The 15,514-nt window shown below is 32.7% G+C and overlaps 1 protein-coding gene across 2 annotated transcripts in view; it reads right to left on the bottom strand.

Annotated features, from left to right (window-relative positions):
- LOC136038862 (disintegrin and metalloproteinase domain-containing protein unc-71-like) overlaps positions 1–15,514 on the bottom strand; it is a 237,913-nt gene that overhangs the window by 78,696 nt on the left and 143,703 nt on the right. For both annotated transcript variants that reach the window (XM_065722314.1, XM_065722315.1), the window contains exons 15-17: positions 15,209–15,324; positions 10,944–11,153; positions 7,805–8,288 (exon numbers count right to left, since the gene is read on the bottom strand). In XM_065722314.1, the coding sequence (XP_065578386.1) occupies positions 7,805–8,288; positions 10,944–11,153; positions 15,209–15,324 (810 nt within the window). The remainder of the gene's footprint in view (positions 1–7,804; positions 8,289–10,943; positions 11,154–15,208; positions 15,325–15,514) is intronic.

Below are 15,514 nucleotides of genomic sequence, written 5' to 3'. Positions count from 1 at the left end.
CTTTAAAATTGTGACAAGTATCATAAGGACATTAAATTGAGGTAACTAACTTTTCAGGATTATAAGAATGAATCTAGTAAACTCAGTTTTCAAAGCCGTAAATGTAGGGGTAAATCTATCTAAAATATCTTTAACCAACTATAAAATTTTAAGTTCAAATTAAAAAAATTTCAAATTTCAAATTTTAAAGGATTAAAGGTGGAAGGTAAATGCAAGCCGTTTTTCTAAACAATCACGAACTGAATATAGTAATACAAATGAAAATCCCGCAATCGAAACAAAACACAAAATACTTCACAGTGAATAGCACAGTTTAGAAAAATTGAGGCTAGTGTTCTTCAAATCGGTAACTCTTTAGTAGCAGAACAATGATTTTTATTTTAATCTTGAAAATAACAAGTTATTTTACCCATTTTTTCAACCTAAATATGATGAAAAAGTTAACATTCTTACGTTTAAAACTTCATTTTGTTGTTTTCATGAATGAAAGTATGATTAAAGAGTGTATGCCAAAGTTTTGAAAAAAAAGTACTTCAAAAGGACCTCCTCTGCTTCAGAGTTAAAAGGCTATAATATCTTAAATAGTTCCATTGCCGTGATAACTGTGGACTCCAACCAAGAGCGTTTGCAGAAATATTCCTAAGGATGGGATAACTGCAAAAATCTTTTCAAAATTTTTTTTCAAAACGGTAATTCTTTAGTAGCAAAACGGTGATTTTTATTTCAACCTTGAAAAAAACAAGTTATTTGACCCATTTTTTTCAACCTAAATGTGATGAAAAAGTTGTTAATTCAACATTTTTACGTTTAAAACTTCATTTTGTTGTTGTCATGACTGAAAGTACGATTCAAGAGTGTATGCCAAAATTTCGAAATATAAACTAAGTTTCTAAGTTTTAACTTAATTTTGTTTGAAAAAAGGTACTTTAAAAGGACTTCCTCTGCTTAAGAGTTAAAAGGCTGTAATATCTTAAATAGTTCCATTGCCGCGATAACTGTGGATTCCAAACAAGAGCGTTTTCAGAAATATTCCTAAGGATGGGATAACTGCAAAAATTTTTTAAGGTCGGAGGAAGGGTGTTTAAAAATAGCTGTTTATAAAATAGGACTACATTAAAAAAAAAGTAAATTGTCCACTTTTTGCTCACATACGGCTTTTGATTCACGTCTCTCCCCTGAAAGCGGATAGATCCACCCCACCCCGATGTGGGCACACTTGGCCACAGCTATAGGAAAACGGGACATTCCAGACACTTCTTGAGAGTTACCAATATTCCTTAAAAAAACCTACATAATGATCTTCAGTAAGTCCTAAGCTTTCTGTTACTATTTGAACAAACATGGATAAAGTTTATTTAGACGGTCAATGTTGATTCATTTCCGTAATAGGCTTAGGATTTAATTTTCATCTTTCCTGAACACAAAACACTTGTGACAATCGATACAATTAGCATTTTTGATCTAGAAATAAAATTTCATAAAATCCTGACAAATCAGCAGGGGCGTCTTTTTGGGAGGGGGCAAGAGGATATTTTCCTCCCCCGAATAATGTGGAGAAAAACATTATTATATTTCACATGCCCCTCGACTATCCAGTTATTAAACGCTCTTGCCCCCCCCCAAATAGAAATGCTGGAGATTCGCCCCTGTAAATCACTCTTCCATCTTATTATAATCTTGAGTGACCTTAGTTAGTTCTACTGACCGTAAAGATATTTTTGACTCAATGTGCAGACTGAGGATGCATGGATAGCAGATGGGATAACTTTCTAGAACCTATAAGACCTTTTTTCCTTTTTTTCTTGTTGAGCAGTTTCACAAGTATTTTCGATGCATTCATATGAATTTAAATAGATAACTGGCCCATGGTGTCTTTGTATTAGCATCTTAAGTTGGGTCTTAAGTTTAATTAAATAAAAAAAACAAGTTTTTTGAAATGAAAGTAAGTAGCGACATTAAAACTTAAAACGAACAGAAATTACTCCGTATATGAAAAGAGCTTTTCCTCCTCGACACCCCGCTCCTTACGCTAAAGCTTGATTCTTTCTCGCAACTCTACTTTTTAAAACAATAAAAAACTTTAGCGTAAAGAGCGGGGCGTCGAGGAGGAAAAGCCCCTTTCATATACGGAGTAATTTCTGTTCGTTTTAAGTTTTAATGTCGCTCCTTACTTTCATTTCAAAAAACTTGTTTTTTTTATTTAATTTCTGAAAGTTTTTGAATTAATGCATGTCTGATTTTGGCTCTCCGTAGATAAATTATTAAAATGAAATTTGCATATTAATTCTTTTTTTGGCTAAATGGCTTTCTCTTAGTTTTGATCAGACGATTTTGAGAAATAAGGGGTGGGGAAGGAGGCCTAGTTGCCCTCCAATTTTTCGGTTACTTAAAAAGGCAACTAGAACTTTTAATTTTTAACGAACGTTTTTATTATTAAAAAATATACAAAACTTAAGAATTTACTTACGTAACAAACTTTTATATTCTTATATTTTTGATTATATATATGAGGGGGTTGGTCCCCTCGTTAATACCTCGCTCTTCACACTAAATCTTGTTTTGTCCCAATTCTTTAAGAATGACCCCTGAATCAGAAAGGCCGTAGAATAAATAGTTGAAATTACTAAAAATAATTTAGCATAAAGAGCGAAGTATTTATCTCCTCCTAAATACTTCGCTCTTTATGCTAAAATATTTTTAGAACCCCTCATATGCGTAATAATCCCTGTTCTTTTTAAGTTTTAATGCTTCTCCTTACTTTCAATTGAAAAAAATTTTTCATGTTTATATTTTCATTGTTTTTTTTTTAATAGTAACGCTAGAAAATCCTGCGCCCTTTTCATTGAATTTCTCTTCCCCCATGAAATATTCCTCCAAGGAAAGAGTCTCCCATATAGCCCCCTCCCCTAAACCCCACACTCAAACCAAAAAAATCCCCCTGAAAACGTCGGTACTCTTCCCAGTAACCATTACATTATTGTATGTAACATTGGTCAAGGTTTGTAACTTGCAGCCCCTCCCCCAGGGACTCTGGGGGGGGGGGGGGGGGTAAGTCATCCCCAAAGACATAGTTGTTATGGTTTTCGACTATGTGGAACAAAATGGCTATCTAAAAATTTTGATCCGTTGACTTTGGGAAAAAAATGAGCGTGGGAGGGGGCCTAGGTGCCCTTCATTTTTTTGGTAACTTAAAAAGGGCACTAGAACTTTTCATTTCCGTTAGAATGAGTCCTCTTGCAACACTCTAGGACCACTTGGTCGATACGATGACCCCTGGGGAAAAAAACAAACAAACAAATAAACACGCACCCGTGATTTGTCTTCTGGCAAAAAATACGAAATTCCACATTTTTTTAGATTGGACCTTGAAATTTTTTCTATAGGGTTCTCTGATACGCTGAATTCGATGGTGTGATTTTCGTTAAGATCCTATGACGTTTAGGGGATGTTTCCCCCTATTTTCCAAAATAAGGCAAATTTTCTCAGGCTCGTAACTTTTGATGACAAAGACTAAATTTGATGAAACTTATATATTTAAAATCACCATAAAAATCCGATTCCTTTGATATATCTTTTAGCGTCGAAATTCCGTTTTTTAGAGTTTCGTTTACTATTGAGCCGGGTCGCTCCTTACTACAGTTCGTTACCACGAACTGTTTGATTTCAGTTTTTTTTTTTCATAGCAAAGGATTCCAATCAAGGACTTTTAAGGTATGCAAGTAAGTATTTGATTAAGTACATAACTTTGCTTATTTTAGTTGTGCTAAAAATGACAAAATTGTTTGCAGGGAAGCTGTAAAGGGAACAGCAGACTAACACTCAAGACGTTTTCACTTATCTTTGTATTTGAAGATAGGGGGATAAGACTACGACGGCGTTTTTCGACATGGCTAAGTGCAGAGTGGAAACTTATGGAGTAGAGAAAGCAGAGTAGGGTATGCTGGACGTATTTTTGAGAAACAATGGCGCTATCTCTGTCTTAACGACCACTCTCTACTGAAGAATTACAAACGAAGATAACTGCCCACTCAATTACTCCCTAACTCCCCACTCCCCTGATGATGGGCTGATGCACGATATAGCAGCAATTTTACTGATATACACAGAGTGGAAATCAAATTGAATTTTTTTACATAATTATTCCTTGAAGGGCCGAGCAACTCGAAAAATATAATTCAATATCTTAACTAGAGATGCATAAATAAAATATAGTATCTATCTAAGACCCCAACTAGCTTGGGCCTCGTAAAAAGGGTCTTTGGATAAGTTGGATCTTTCCCCAAAAAGTAAAAAGGCCCAATTTCTAGAGTCATGGCTAAACTGCTGACATGAGGCAATGTTCTGCACTACATCAGACGGAACTAAAAAAAACTATTTAAAATGAAAGGGTTATGGGAGGGAAAAGATAGTTCGAAATAGGATATAATAGAGGAAAGTGATATTTGATTTAATAGTAGCAATAATTAGAGAACAATTGAAACGATGAGTCTCAGCTATATTAATTAATTATAACATATTAATTAAAACTTGACGTTAGAACTGGCGCGCATATTTGGAATAAGTGAAAATCCAGAGAAACGGGTCCAGTAATTATAATCTTAAAAAAACTAGAATGCCAAAAAAAACTTTAACTAATCAATATAAATTAGTTCATACTCATGATCATGTTTCCCTTATTCATGAAAATCGCTCTAATCCAGCCTTATTTTCATATGTAAGAGACATTTTTAAGGCAAAATCAAGCAAAAATTCAAAGAGTATTAATAAAATAATTCTCTAAATTTTTTAATATTAAAATATCTAAAATATATTGAAATGCATTATTTCATATATTAAAGTGTTTCTTAATCAGTTTTTATAACTGTAGCAAAACTTTCGAATTATTTATTCCTTGTTTATTTTTGTAAGTTTTGTGCTTAATAATTATTTTGTTTATAGGAGAAGTGTTCAAAAAATAATTCAGAGCATAAAAACAAATATTGAACAGAATCCTTCTTATATTAAGGGCTTGGAATTTCACTTGATTATCCTTATTGGAAGGGTTCAGCGGTAAAACTAAAACTGATTCTTGACTATCCGGTCAAGGTCGTTTTATTTATCTAAAGTTGGCGCAACAGCTTGCTAACTTCAGCATCCAGAAAATTTAAAAGTTGTCTAAATTTGGGGACTTTCCTTGCTCAGGAAAGTCTACTAATTATTTTAGCTAATCCTATAGTACACCAAATAGAAAGGGTACCAGTGGGTTCGGTATTGCTAAGACTGTTACGCCAAAAGAAAAAAATAAGTCAATAATAAAATCTACCAGGGGACCTAGATTGGCTTGGAGAAAAGAAAGACAGATTTTCAATCTCTTTTACTTTATTTCCAGCTTTAGTTTCAATTTACTTTATCCGCCGTAGAAAGTAAAATCATTAGGATCTATGACGTCTGGGTATTTGTGACGTCATTCATATGAAAAATATTTTTCTAAAGCTAATGAAGGCCCTGACCGAATTTTCTGTGCTCGTGACCTCTCTACTATCTTTCTACACAAAATATAGTTATATGGTCAAGAATCACAGAGCGAAAGATGGTACCCGCGTCTACACACTATTATTGTAATTTTTCTTTTAATGCGAATCAGTTAAGAATCCAAGGCTATCTATACCTATCTATAGGAATATCCATCCGTAACATTTCGAAATCATCTGATTTTTCAACAAACAAAATGTGTTTTGAAACTCTCCATACTTGAGTTCAAGACTTTCAACCTTCGGGGTCGCTACTTTCAGTCAGCAATTGGCTTATGAAAATACTAAGGGACCTTGAAGGGGGAAACCAATTTTCCCAAAGTCGCAACCTATTCAGATTGTTTTTTCACATCAGGAAATGGTAGTATGCCAATTTCAATAAAAATGATAATGCTATTTTTGAGAAAACACAATTACAGCTCGTTGAATGAGAAATCTGTGAAAAGCTTTTCTTCCATGGGCTATCTCAATTTTATTCACCCAAGAGACAAAAAATTATATTCATAAGAATGAAAAATACATTTTTTCTTATATAAGGCAATCATAGCTGTTATAACCGCAAAAAAAGAGCAGGAAAATCTTATAGGGGCCCCATCCCTTGGAATCAAATTAAAATTCTTGTTAGAGCAGAAAAAATATAATTGATACAGTTTCCAAGAAGCAAATAGGGCTCCCTAGCTTCTTACATTCAGAAAGGAAATATTAAGATAAAATAGATAAGAAATAGAGGTAAAATAGGTCGAAGAATCCAAATTGTAGCAAACCCAAAGGCTCGTGAGCATCTACTGTTTTAAAGCTAATAAATAAGAACGACTTGAAGGTCTTATTTCTCTTTCAGAGGCTATTTACTTAATTTTTCCATAGGCTGTCAAGTGCATGGTGTACAAAACCCCTCTTATACGGGTGTCCCCAGGGTCGAAAACCCAAAATTTTCACACCCTATTGTATGCATTGGATTTCGTACGGTACCTGTTAGCAAACTCGATCCTAGATCATAAAGAACACCGGCCCGGATACCGAATGGTCCTAATGGTAGCTACCCGGTCCCGGATATTCAGTTCCATTGTTAGCTACGCCGATTCTACATAAACAACACCGGCCCATATACCGAAGATTCGATTTTTGTCAGAACCACAATCAAAGTTTTTTTTAAGTAGTTTTGTAATATAACCATGATTAAGGGTTTTTTGAAATGGTAATTTTTTATTATCTAATTCATGTTGTACCTTTTTTTTGAAATTTCGTACTTGATATTTCCTTTGTCAATAGAAACTGGCTTACAAAACAAGTTCTAACGTTACTGGACAAAACAAAAAAACTAGACAGAATTACTGGACAGAATACGTTTACTTGGACAATATCCAAGATTAACAATGAATTCCTAGTCAGTATTTTAGTTCTAGCAGTTTAAACAAAGTAGTTTAAACAAAGTTAAAACTAATGAAAAATCAAAAGAGGAGTATAGAAAAAAGGAATAGATCTGTATTCTATGCAGTCATTCCAAGGTGTCTGTTACTCCATTATAAGTTCAATTGTATAAAAAGAAGTTTATAGGGGGTTAGAAAAGAACTAGTGAAGTTTAATTTCAGCTAATGAAATCAAAATCTCTGTTTTAGAACCCAAATGGTGCTAAATTTTCAAAGAATTGTATCTACAACTCTACAAGAGTTGAAAACACTGCAAACAGATAATGCAGAGACATAAGTTTTTTGGGTACCTTTTAACAGTTCAAAAAGAAGATGCTAAAGATGTTAAACTTGACCATTTAATAAGCTCAAATTAGCAAAATCATTTTTGGGCACTTTTTAACAGTTCAAAATCAAGATGCTAAAGATGTTAATCTTGACCATCTAATAAACTTAAATTGGCAAAGTAACGAGAGAAGAATAATAAAATATTAAAGTTAAAGTAATTAGAAGTATTGAGTAAACAACAAGAGCAAGAGAATAAAAAAATGGAATTAAAAAAAACTAAAAAAATTTCCTTGTGTAAAGACGTTACCCATCTTTAATTTGTTTTAAAACATAACTTGGGAATAGCGAGTGATCATAGTAGTAACCCAGCTTAGGTTCTTAGATTCAACTTAAAATTATACTTCTTTTTTTTTACTGGCTTGGTTTTTTAATTTGTCTTTTAATTAGATTTTTCTTGTGGCTTTCTCAGTTAGAAGGCATATTGCAAAAATAGAATTTAATACCGTATTGGTAATTTTTCTAAATTATTACCGAATTGAGTACTGACTAGGACTGGATTTATCTAAACCAATGGCAGAGGAGGATCGTATTGGATCTAACCTTTCAAGTCGATCTAATCCAGTTCTTTCCAAACGGTAATGTCGATCAGCCTCCGTTTCTGAAAGTCTTATATCTTCTGAACCATTTGGGCTATTATGTCTCACTGAATGTCTTTCAAGCTGTCTAATAAGATCTTCAAGATTTCTTATCCTTATAGGGCCACAAGGTGGCACCGAATCACCTTCATCGCCACTTACATCACCGTGTGGAAGATGAGTTGTACTATTTGTACGGACGTTCCCAACACTCCCTCCTAGTTTGTCTCTAGATTGAGCTGCACGTAAAACCATATAATCCGTGGAGGATGGTGGATTGTATTCTGAGTATCCGTCTGAAAGGGATTTTCGTGGATCGTCACTGGCAGTGAGGCTAGCAGATGAGTTTGAGCGATGACTTGCAGCGGCACGGAGAGCTTGAAGAATATCTTCATGATAGCCACTAAGTGACTTCAGTGTGCGTTCGACATCATTCATCGATGATCCGGCTAAAAAATTACCTAATTAGTTAGTATAACTATTTACCAATAAATAGTAAACATTGATGTTATTACTAGTTTCTTACCTAAAAATAATTCCTTAATATTTGGTTATGTCTCCTAAAATTTGATTAAGCAAAGTCAGTAAAAATAATTGGAAAACATCCAAGAAAACCAATTTTACTTATTTTTGTAAAAAAAGTACACCATTTGACAAAGTTTAAATGCGGAAGTCTGAAAAAAATAAATAAGTCCAGCAGTATATGTATATGAGTATTGTACATTGTGTGCGTTACACGCAGCACGGATTAGTACGTACACCTAAACCGTGTCCAGATTAGTTCACGGTTATAGAACCGCTTTTCCATGATACCCATGGTAGCCATCTGGCTACCCATGTCCAGAGTACAGTTCGTAAAAAACTGTTGTGGTATTTTCTATTGGTTATTGCCACCAGAGAAATGGCATTAAGATGGCCTCTCCCCAACTTTTTTTTTTGTGCCTCCATTAACCAAGTTAAAGAATTTCCCATCCAAGACTTTTTAAATAACTAGTTGATATCTTCATTTTAAAAATAAGAAAAAATTCTTGGAGCAAAAATCCTTTGCTTTGAGCAAAAGTAAAAAGGAAATATGTCAAAAATAAAATTTAATTAATTGAGCTACCAAAAGTATTAAGCCACTTGAATACCTTTGGGTCTCGAAATGAGCAAACTACCACCCATATTTTAAATCCTGAAGAGCACCGACCTGAGCACCGAACACCCAATTTTAGTGAGAGCCATCTATGATGTGAAAAATAGTATGGTTTAACAGACACTAAATGATAAGAATAAAATTACAGAGTAAAAAACAGTAAATAATATATTAGTAAGAAAGAAATAAAGAGAGTAGAATAGGTATAAAAATACCAGTTAAGAGGATAAAAATAGAGCCATGGATAAAATTTCTGATATTTAAGGGATACAGCCAGACGGTACAATAGCAACACATCACGTTGTCATGCTAGGGAACTGAGCTGAAGTCTGAAATAATACCAGTTCAAGAAAGAAACTCGGTCAGTGAGTGTTGAGGATAAATTGGCCGAAGACTTTAAAAGTGTGTTAAACCTTGATAAAATCGCTGGAATAGAAAGAATTGATGTAGAGAAAGCAGATCAAATAGAAAGCAGTGAGGTACTTTTTCGAAGCTTAGAAGCAAAGAAAAAAATTAATTTAATAAGAAGGAGTTAGATTTTTGAAAAAGGCTTAACATTACTAAAATATATAAATAAAAAAATGTGAAGACAAAACGCCTGCAAAAAAAAAATCTGAAAACAGAGTACTGAAGTCTTGAAAGTCTTTGAAAACTGACAGTCTACCAAAAGACCACACTGTATGTGATAAAACGTGGGATTTATATACAGGGGTGCCAATTTTTTTAAGCAATAGGACTAAGATGTATACCCCTCCAAAAAATCTGTTTAAATTGAATAACGAAGACTAAAAAAAATCGTCATATTTGAAAATTAAGGGTCTATCCGTCGTTATTTTCAAATAGTACCACCTGCCTTCAATCTGTCTTCCAAAATCTTTAGAGCTGTAAAAGTAGGAAAAATATAAGACTTGTGACCTGATAACACCTGTCCTACTTTGGGCTGTAGACCTATCCCTTTCAGTTTCATTCACCAGACAAGTTCAAAACCTTTCAAGTTAACAAAAAAAAAACCTATTTTGCCGCAAACTGCTGAGTGGTTTCACAAGAACTTTTCAAAGAGTAGCTAAGAAGAGGTTTTACTTCCAGACATCGACAATTATACCCTTTATGTTGAATTTCACTTCAAAATTACCTTCGTTTCATTATTCAGCAATGGATACGGTCAAATTTATAAAAAAGAAAAACTTAATTATTTATATAGAATTCTTGATGATTTCAAGCTGGTTCATACAACCTAACAAGCACTAATCTACTTTTTAATGAAAGTTTTTTTTCCTCTCCGGCTTCTTAAAATGACTATCTACTCACCCCAATTGCCTTCTCTAGAAAAAAATCAAGCAGTGTTAAGTAGTAAAACAAGTGTGCCCAACGAAATGTTTATCTGAATCGTAAAAACGTAGCGAAAATGAATATAAACAAACTTTTGATGTGTTCTTAAAGTTGTTTTTACCCAAAGACCCCCAAATAACCCTTCTGTACCCCCCCTCCCCCCAACGAAAAAAAATCATGGATATGACCCTAGTTTGGTTGCATTTTTTTTTTAATTGTGTCCAGTTCTCAGTCACACTTATATGAATCCGTTAAGAAGTACTGTTTAATGTGACACAAAGTAAGACATCTTTCTGTTTTATCCTTTTTCTATTTTTTTAAACTTACTTTTACTCCTTCCAGTAATTAAAAAAAAAATATTAAACTTTAGACGTGGTATATACTGTTTTTATTAATTGTCAGCTAAACCGGGCAATGTTTTTATACTTTAAACCCTGAGAGACTGCCACATGCATCCATTTTGTTTTCTAAAAAAAACTTTCACCTTTCTGCAAGGCTCATGAGCAATACAATTTTCGTGACTCAGTCATTTTTGTCTTAAATTTTTTTATCTGACATTCTCTACGTAATAATCATATTCAATGCTATTTTCACAGAGGCACACTAAAATACGGTGGAAAAACAAAGACTCGGGGTTTACCTCCGCCAGACGGCAACGGCAGCCTTTCTGGATCTGTGGCAGGTGATAACAACGCTTCTTGATTGTCGGATTGCGATTCATCACCCCATCTATCATTCATATCTCTATCACACCCTATCGGACCATATACACCTTTCTTTAGAATTCCTTTCTCTGGTTGACGTTGGAGACTTGACCTTGAGTCTAGAAAAGCCGTAGTCTCATCATCTCCTGTAAGCAAATTAATTCGTCAGAAAGTAGGTTTAAGACAGACAACAATTGAAAGCTAGTGAAGTGAAATGGCAAAAATAAAAGAAAAACAAGGAATAGGTTTAATAATAGGTTTAAGAACAACATTGATTGAAAGCTAGTGAAGTAAAATGGCAAGAATAAATGCAAAAACAAGGAATAGGTTTAAAAATAGGTTTAAGAAAGACATTAATTGAAAGATGGAGAATTAAAATGGCAAGAATGAATGCAAAAACAAGGAATATTAAACTGCTTTCCATCCACTAGTGAACACATGAGGAAAAAGGAATAAAAGTAGATTTTTGATCTGAAGAAATTCAGGATTTATATGCAATTTCGCCAATTCTTCTCGTTAATGGTAATAATATGTACCCCCTTCCCCCCACCCTAAAAAAATAGTTTAGATTGAACAGAGTAGACTAGAAAATTCATATTGAGCATGCAATAGTAATAGTTATAGTTGGTTAAGTTTCTAAATTTTTCTTTATATTTTTTGGATTGAAAAATGCCTAAGAGATTGGTAGAGAAAAGATGCATTTTCAAATTCATTATTTTCCTAAAAGGAGCATTTCCCTAATCAGATTTAGTTCCGTCTTTAAGAAAATGATATTCCTTCTACCAAATTAATTTTTTGAATGGTTTTTCGTATGTCTTCGACTTAATAAAACAAACTTAAGAAATTGGTTGAAAGAAGTTGAAAAACCAAATCAAGGTTTTGAAATTTGCTCTCCATCTTTTAGATTTATGATACGTTGAAAATTGAAATCCTTGAAAAACAGAGCATTTTCCTATTTCTCATTGAAGTTCCATTCCTTCCGTAAGGAATAGATCCTTCATTCATGAAAATAAATTTTTAAAATTTGCCCTTTTTTTCATTGAAAATATCTTGAAAATTGGTTGAGAATTGCAGAAAACAGGAACATTTTCCTATTTTCTATGCAAATTTCGTTCTTTCTCTCAGAAAGAGATCTTCCATCTACCAAGTTAAATTTTGAAACTTGATTCGCATGTTTTAGGCTTATGAATTCGTTTAAAACTAATTGAGAAGCATATTCCTTTTTTTCTAACAGAATTTAGTTCCTTTTCTTCGAAAAAGATCTTCCATTTACAAATTAAACTTTGAAACTTAGTTTATATTATTTAAATTGAAAAATAACCTGAAAATCGACTTCAAAATTGGTTTCATTGCTCCATTTTCCTTAAAAAAGGACAAAAAAGGAAAAATTTTTATCAGTTGTAAATAGATTGCCAAATTTGTCAATATATTGCTTCCCCCTTCCTCCACCGTGAATGAACCTGTCAGAACCTACAACAGGTTGAACCCAACGTGAATTCACATGAGAGGGTTGACTTTAGTTCAGCATTGTTGAGTGACATGCATGAGAGGAAAATTTTCAAGTAAGTCAACCTGCGTGTGTTCCCCAGCGAGAACCTCCAACAGGTACGACTCTAATTCGGCATTTGTGAAGGGACACGCATGCACGGAGAGGTGTAACATAAATGGGAGACAGTAACAACGGCAATGAAAGGGATAAAATTAACCTTGACCGGGCTGCCCACTTAATTGAACCATCTGTCTTGGCTTTTTTCTACAATTGGCGTGCCTTGACTTTGACTTTTCCCACAACTATTCCCTTTTTTTATATTCAAAAATCAACGGAATCAAGGTTAAAATTTTCCTATTTTTTAAGAAACTCAAGTTCCTTCTTTCTTTAAGAATAAGATCTTCTATCTACCAAATTGAAGTTTTGAAATTTGTTTCGTATTTTTTGGATAAAAAAAAAAATGTTAAAACAGGTTGAAAATTCTTGAAAAAAGGAGCATTTTCCTAGTTTTTTTCCCTACGAAAAAAACTTCCATCTACCAAATTAAGTTTTGAAATTGGCTTTGCATTATTCAAATTAAAAAATACCTAATTTACAATACCTAATAAATTGGTTGAAAATTATTGGAAAAAAAGCATTATCCTACTTTATCATAAAGTTTAGTCCTTTCTCTACGATATTCCACCTACTCAATTAAATTTTTGTAATTTGCTTTACATTAATGAAATTGAAAAATACCTTAAAAATTGAATGAAAATCTTTGAAAGAGGAAACATTTCCTTGAAATAGGACCATTTTCCTCTTTTCATATTACGTTTAGTTTCCTTAAGAAAAATACCCTCTATCTACCAAATTTAATTTTTGAAATTTGCTTCGCATTTTTAGAATGCGTTGAAAATTGGTTGAAAATATTTGAACAAGGAAGCATTTACCTATTTAAAAAAAAAAGTTTAGTTCCTTCTCTACGGAAAAAAATTTTCAACTACTAAATTAAATTTCCGAAGTTAGCTTTACATTATTTAAACTGAAAAATACCTTAGAAGTCGGTGAAAAATCGTTGAAAAAAGAAGTATTTTCCTTGAAAAGCGAGCATTTTCGTGTCTTATATTAAAATTTATTTCGTTCTCTAAGAAAAAGATCTTGCATCTACGAAATTTAATTTCATAAATTTGCTGTGCATTTTATAGATTGAATAGTTCGTTGAAATTTGGTTGAAAACACTCAGAAAAGGAAGCATTTTCCTATTTTCTTATAATGTTTAGTTCTTTCTCTATGGGAAAGATCTTCAACTGCCAAGTTAAATTTTCGAAGTTTGTCTTACATTACTTAAATTGAAAAACACCTTAAAAATTGGTGGAAAATCGCAAAAAAAGCATTTTCCTTGAAAAGCGCGTATTTCTGTAATTCCTAGTGAATTCTCTAAGAAAAGATCTACCATATACCTAGTTTTTTTTTTTTTTTATTTGCTCTAAATTTTACAGATTGAAAAATAAGTTGAAGATTGGTTGAAAACATTTGGAAAAGGAAGCATTTTCCTCTTTTCTAATAAAGTTTTGTTCCATCTCTATGGAAAAGATCTTCAATTGGCAAACTAAATTTTTGAAGTTTGCTTTACATTATTTCAATTGAAAAATACCTTAAAAATTGGTGAAAAATCGATAAAAGAAAAGAATTTTCCTTGAAAAGTGAGTATTTTTGTATTTTCTAGTAGAATTATTTCATTCTCTAAGAAAAAGATCTGCCACCTACAGCGTTAAATTTTTTTTTTATTTGCTCTGCATTTTTTGGATTGAAAAATATGCTGAAAATTTAATCCCTGAATATAAGAGCATTCTTCTATTTTCTAATAAAATTTAGATACCCCCTTAAGAGAACTTTTAAAAAATTTCGTAATTTTAGCTCATTAATTGGACCTACTCTTTTGCTGCAAATTAAAGCTGTAGACCTATCGCAAAATCCCATGTTTCAGAGGGATCAAAATCTTAAAGCCCTAGAGCCGGTCAACCAATTTTAAAAAAATGGGAATTATTTATTAAAATCTGCAAAAAACTATATTACAATAATGGCTTATCTCTTCCATTAATGGCAACAATTAAGCAATTAATGATATTTTTTCGCAGTTTTTTGGGGTGGGTTGGGGGCTCAAGCCAGTAAAAAATAATGAATAGGACTATTTTGTTGTATAGTGTTCATGTGTATGTGTTGTTGTTTTTTATATATAAGACAGGCTAGGTGGATAATCATGAGCTGCTATGTTTAGATATTTATTTATAAGATATAAATCATAACAGGAATTTGCAGCACTAGTCCTCAGGACTTTCTTTTTGCTGTAATAATTTATTAGTAGCGTAATTTTTATTTATGTTTATACTGTGGATAAAAGTAAAACCTACCTACCTACCTACTAATATAATAGAAAACAGGAAATAAGACAGATCAAATTAAAACCTTTATCAATATTGGCAGCAGAACTTATGAGCTCAATGGTCTGACGCTGAAAAAGGGGGGGAGGATCAAGACACTTTTATTAAGGATAGTGATACGATCGCCAATAAAATGACCTTTTTAAATTCTATTGAAAACCGAGATGGACGATTAAGAAAACTTGGCTTATAGAAAGTTAGTTATAATTTCAAAATTTATACACATTTATATTAAAGTTATTTAAAGTTACAAACGTGGATAAATAATTATTTAAGATCAAAAGTTTACCTGACGTCAGAAGATCTTCCTCAGAATTAATATTAGTGTTCTGTGTGCCCATTTGGATTGAACCATTTGGACCATTAAGTGGGAGATTTGGTTGAACTTCTGGCCTTCTTTGTCCCCTGAAATTCAAATGAGTTACTTAACCTATATGACATACCAATTAGCGGCAATGACCATCATTTAGTCGAAATTAAACTTTAATGTGTTAAGGGTTTTTAGTTGAAGTTAAACTTTAACGTGATCGCAATGAACTTTTCTTTTTTATAGCTTATTTTGCAAGAATAAATTGTAGGTTAATTACATAATTAT

Source organism: Artemia franciscana, chromosome 18 (genome assembly GCF_032884065.1).
Source record: "Artemia franciscana chromosome 18, ASM3288406v1, whole genome shotgun sequence".
NCBI classification, from domain to species: Eukaryota; Metazoa; Arthropoda; class Branchiopoda; order Anostraca; family Artemiidae; genus Artemia; species Artemia franciscana.
Note: the sequence above shows the minus strand (reverse complement) of the source record. Positions and strands in the feature narration are given on the sequence as shown.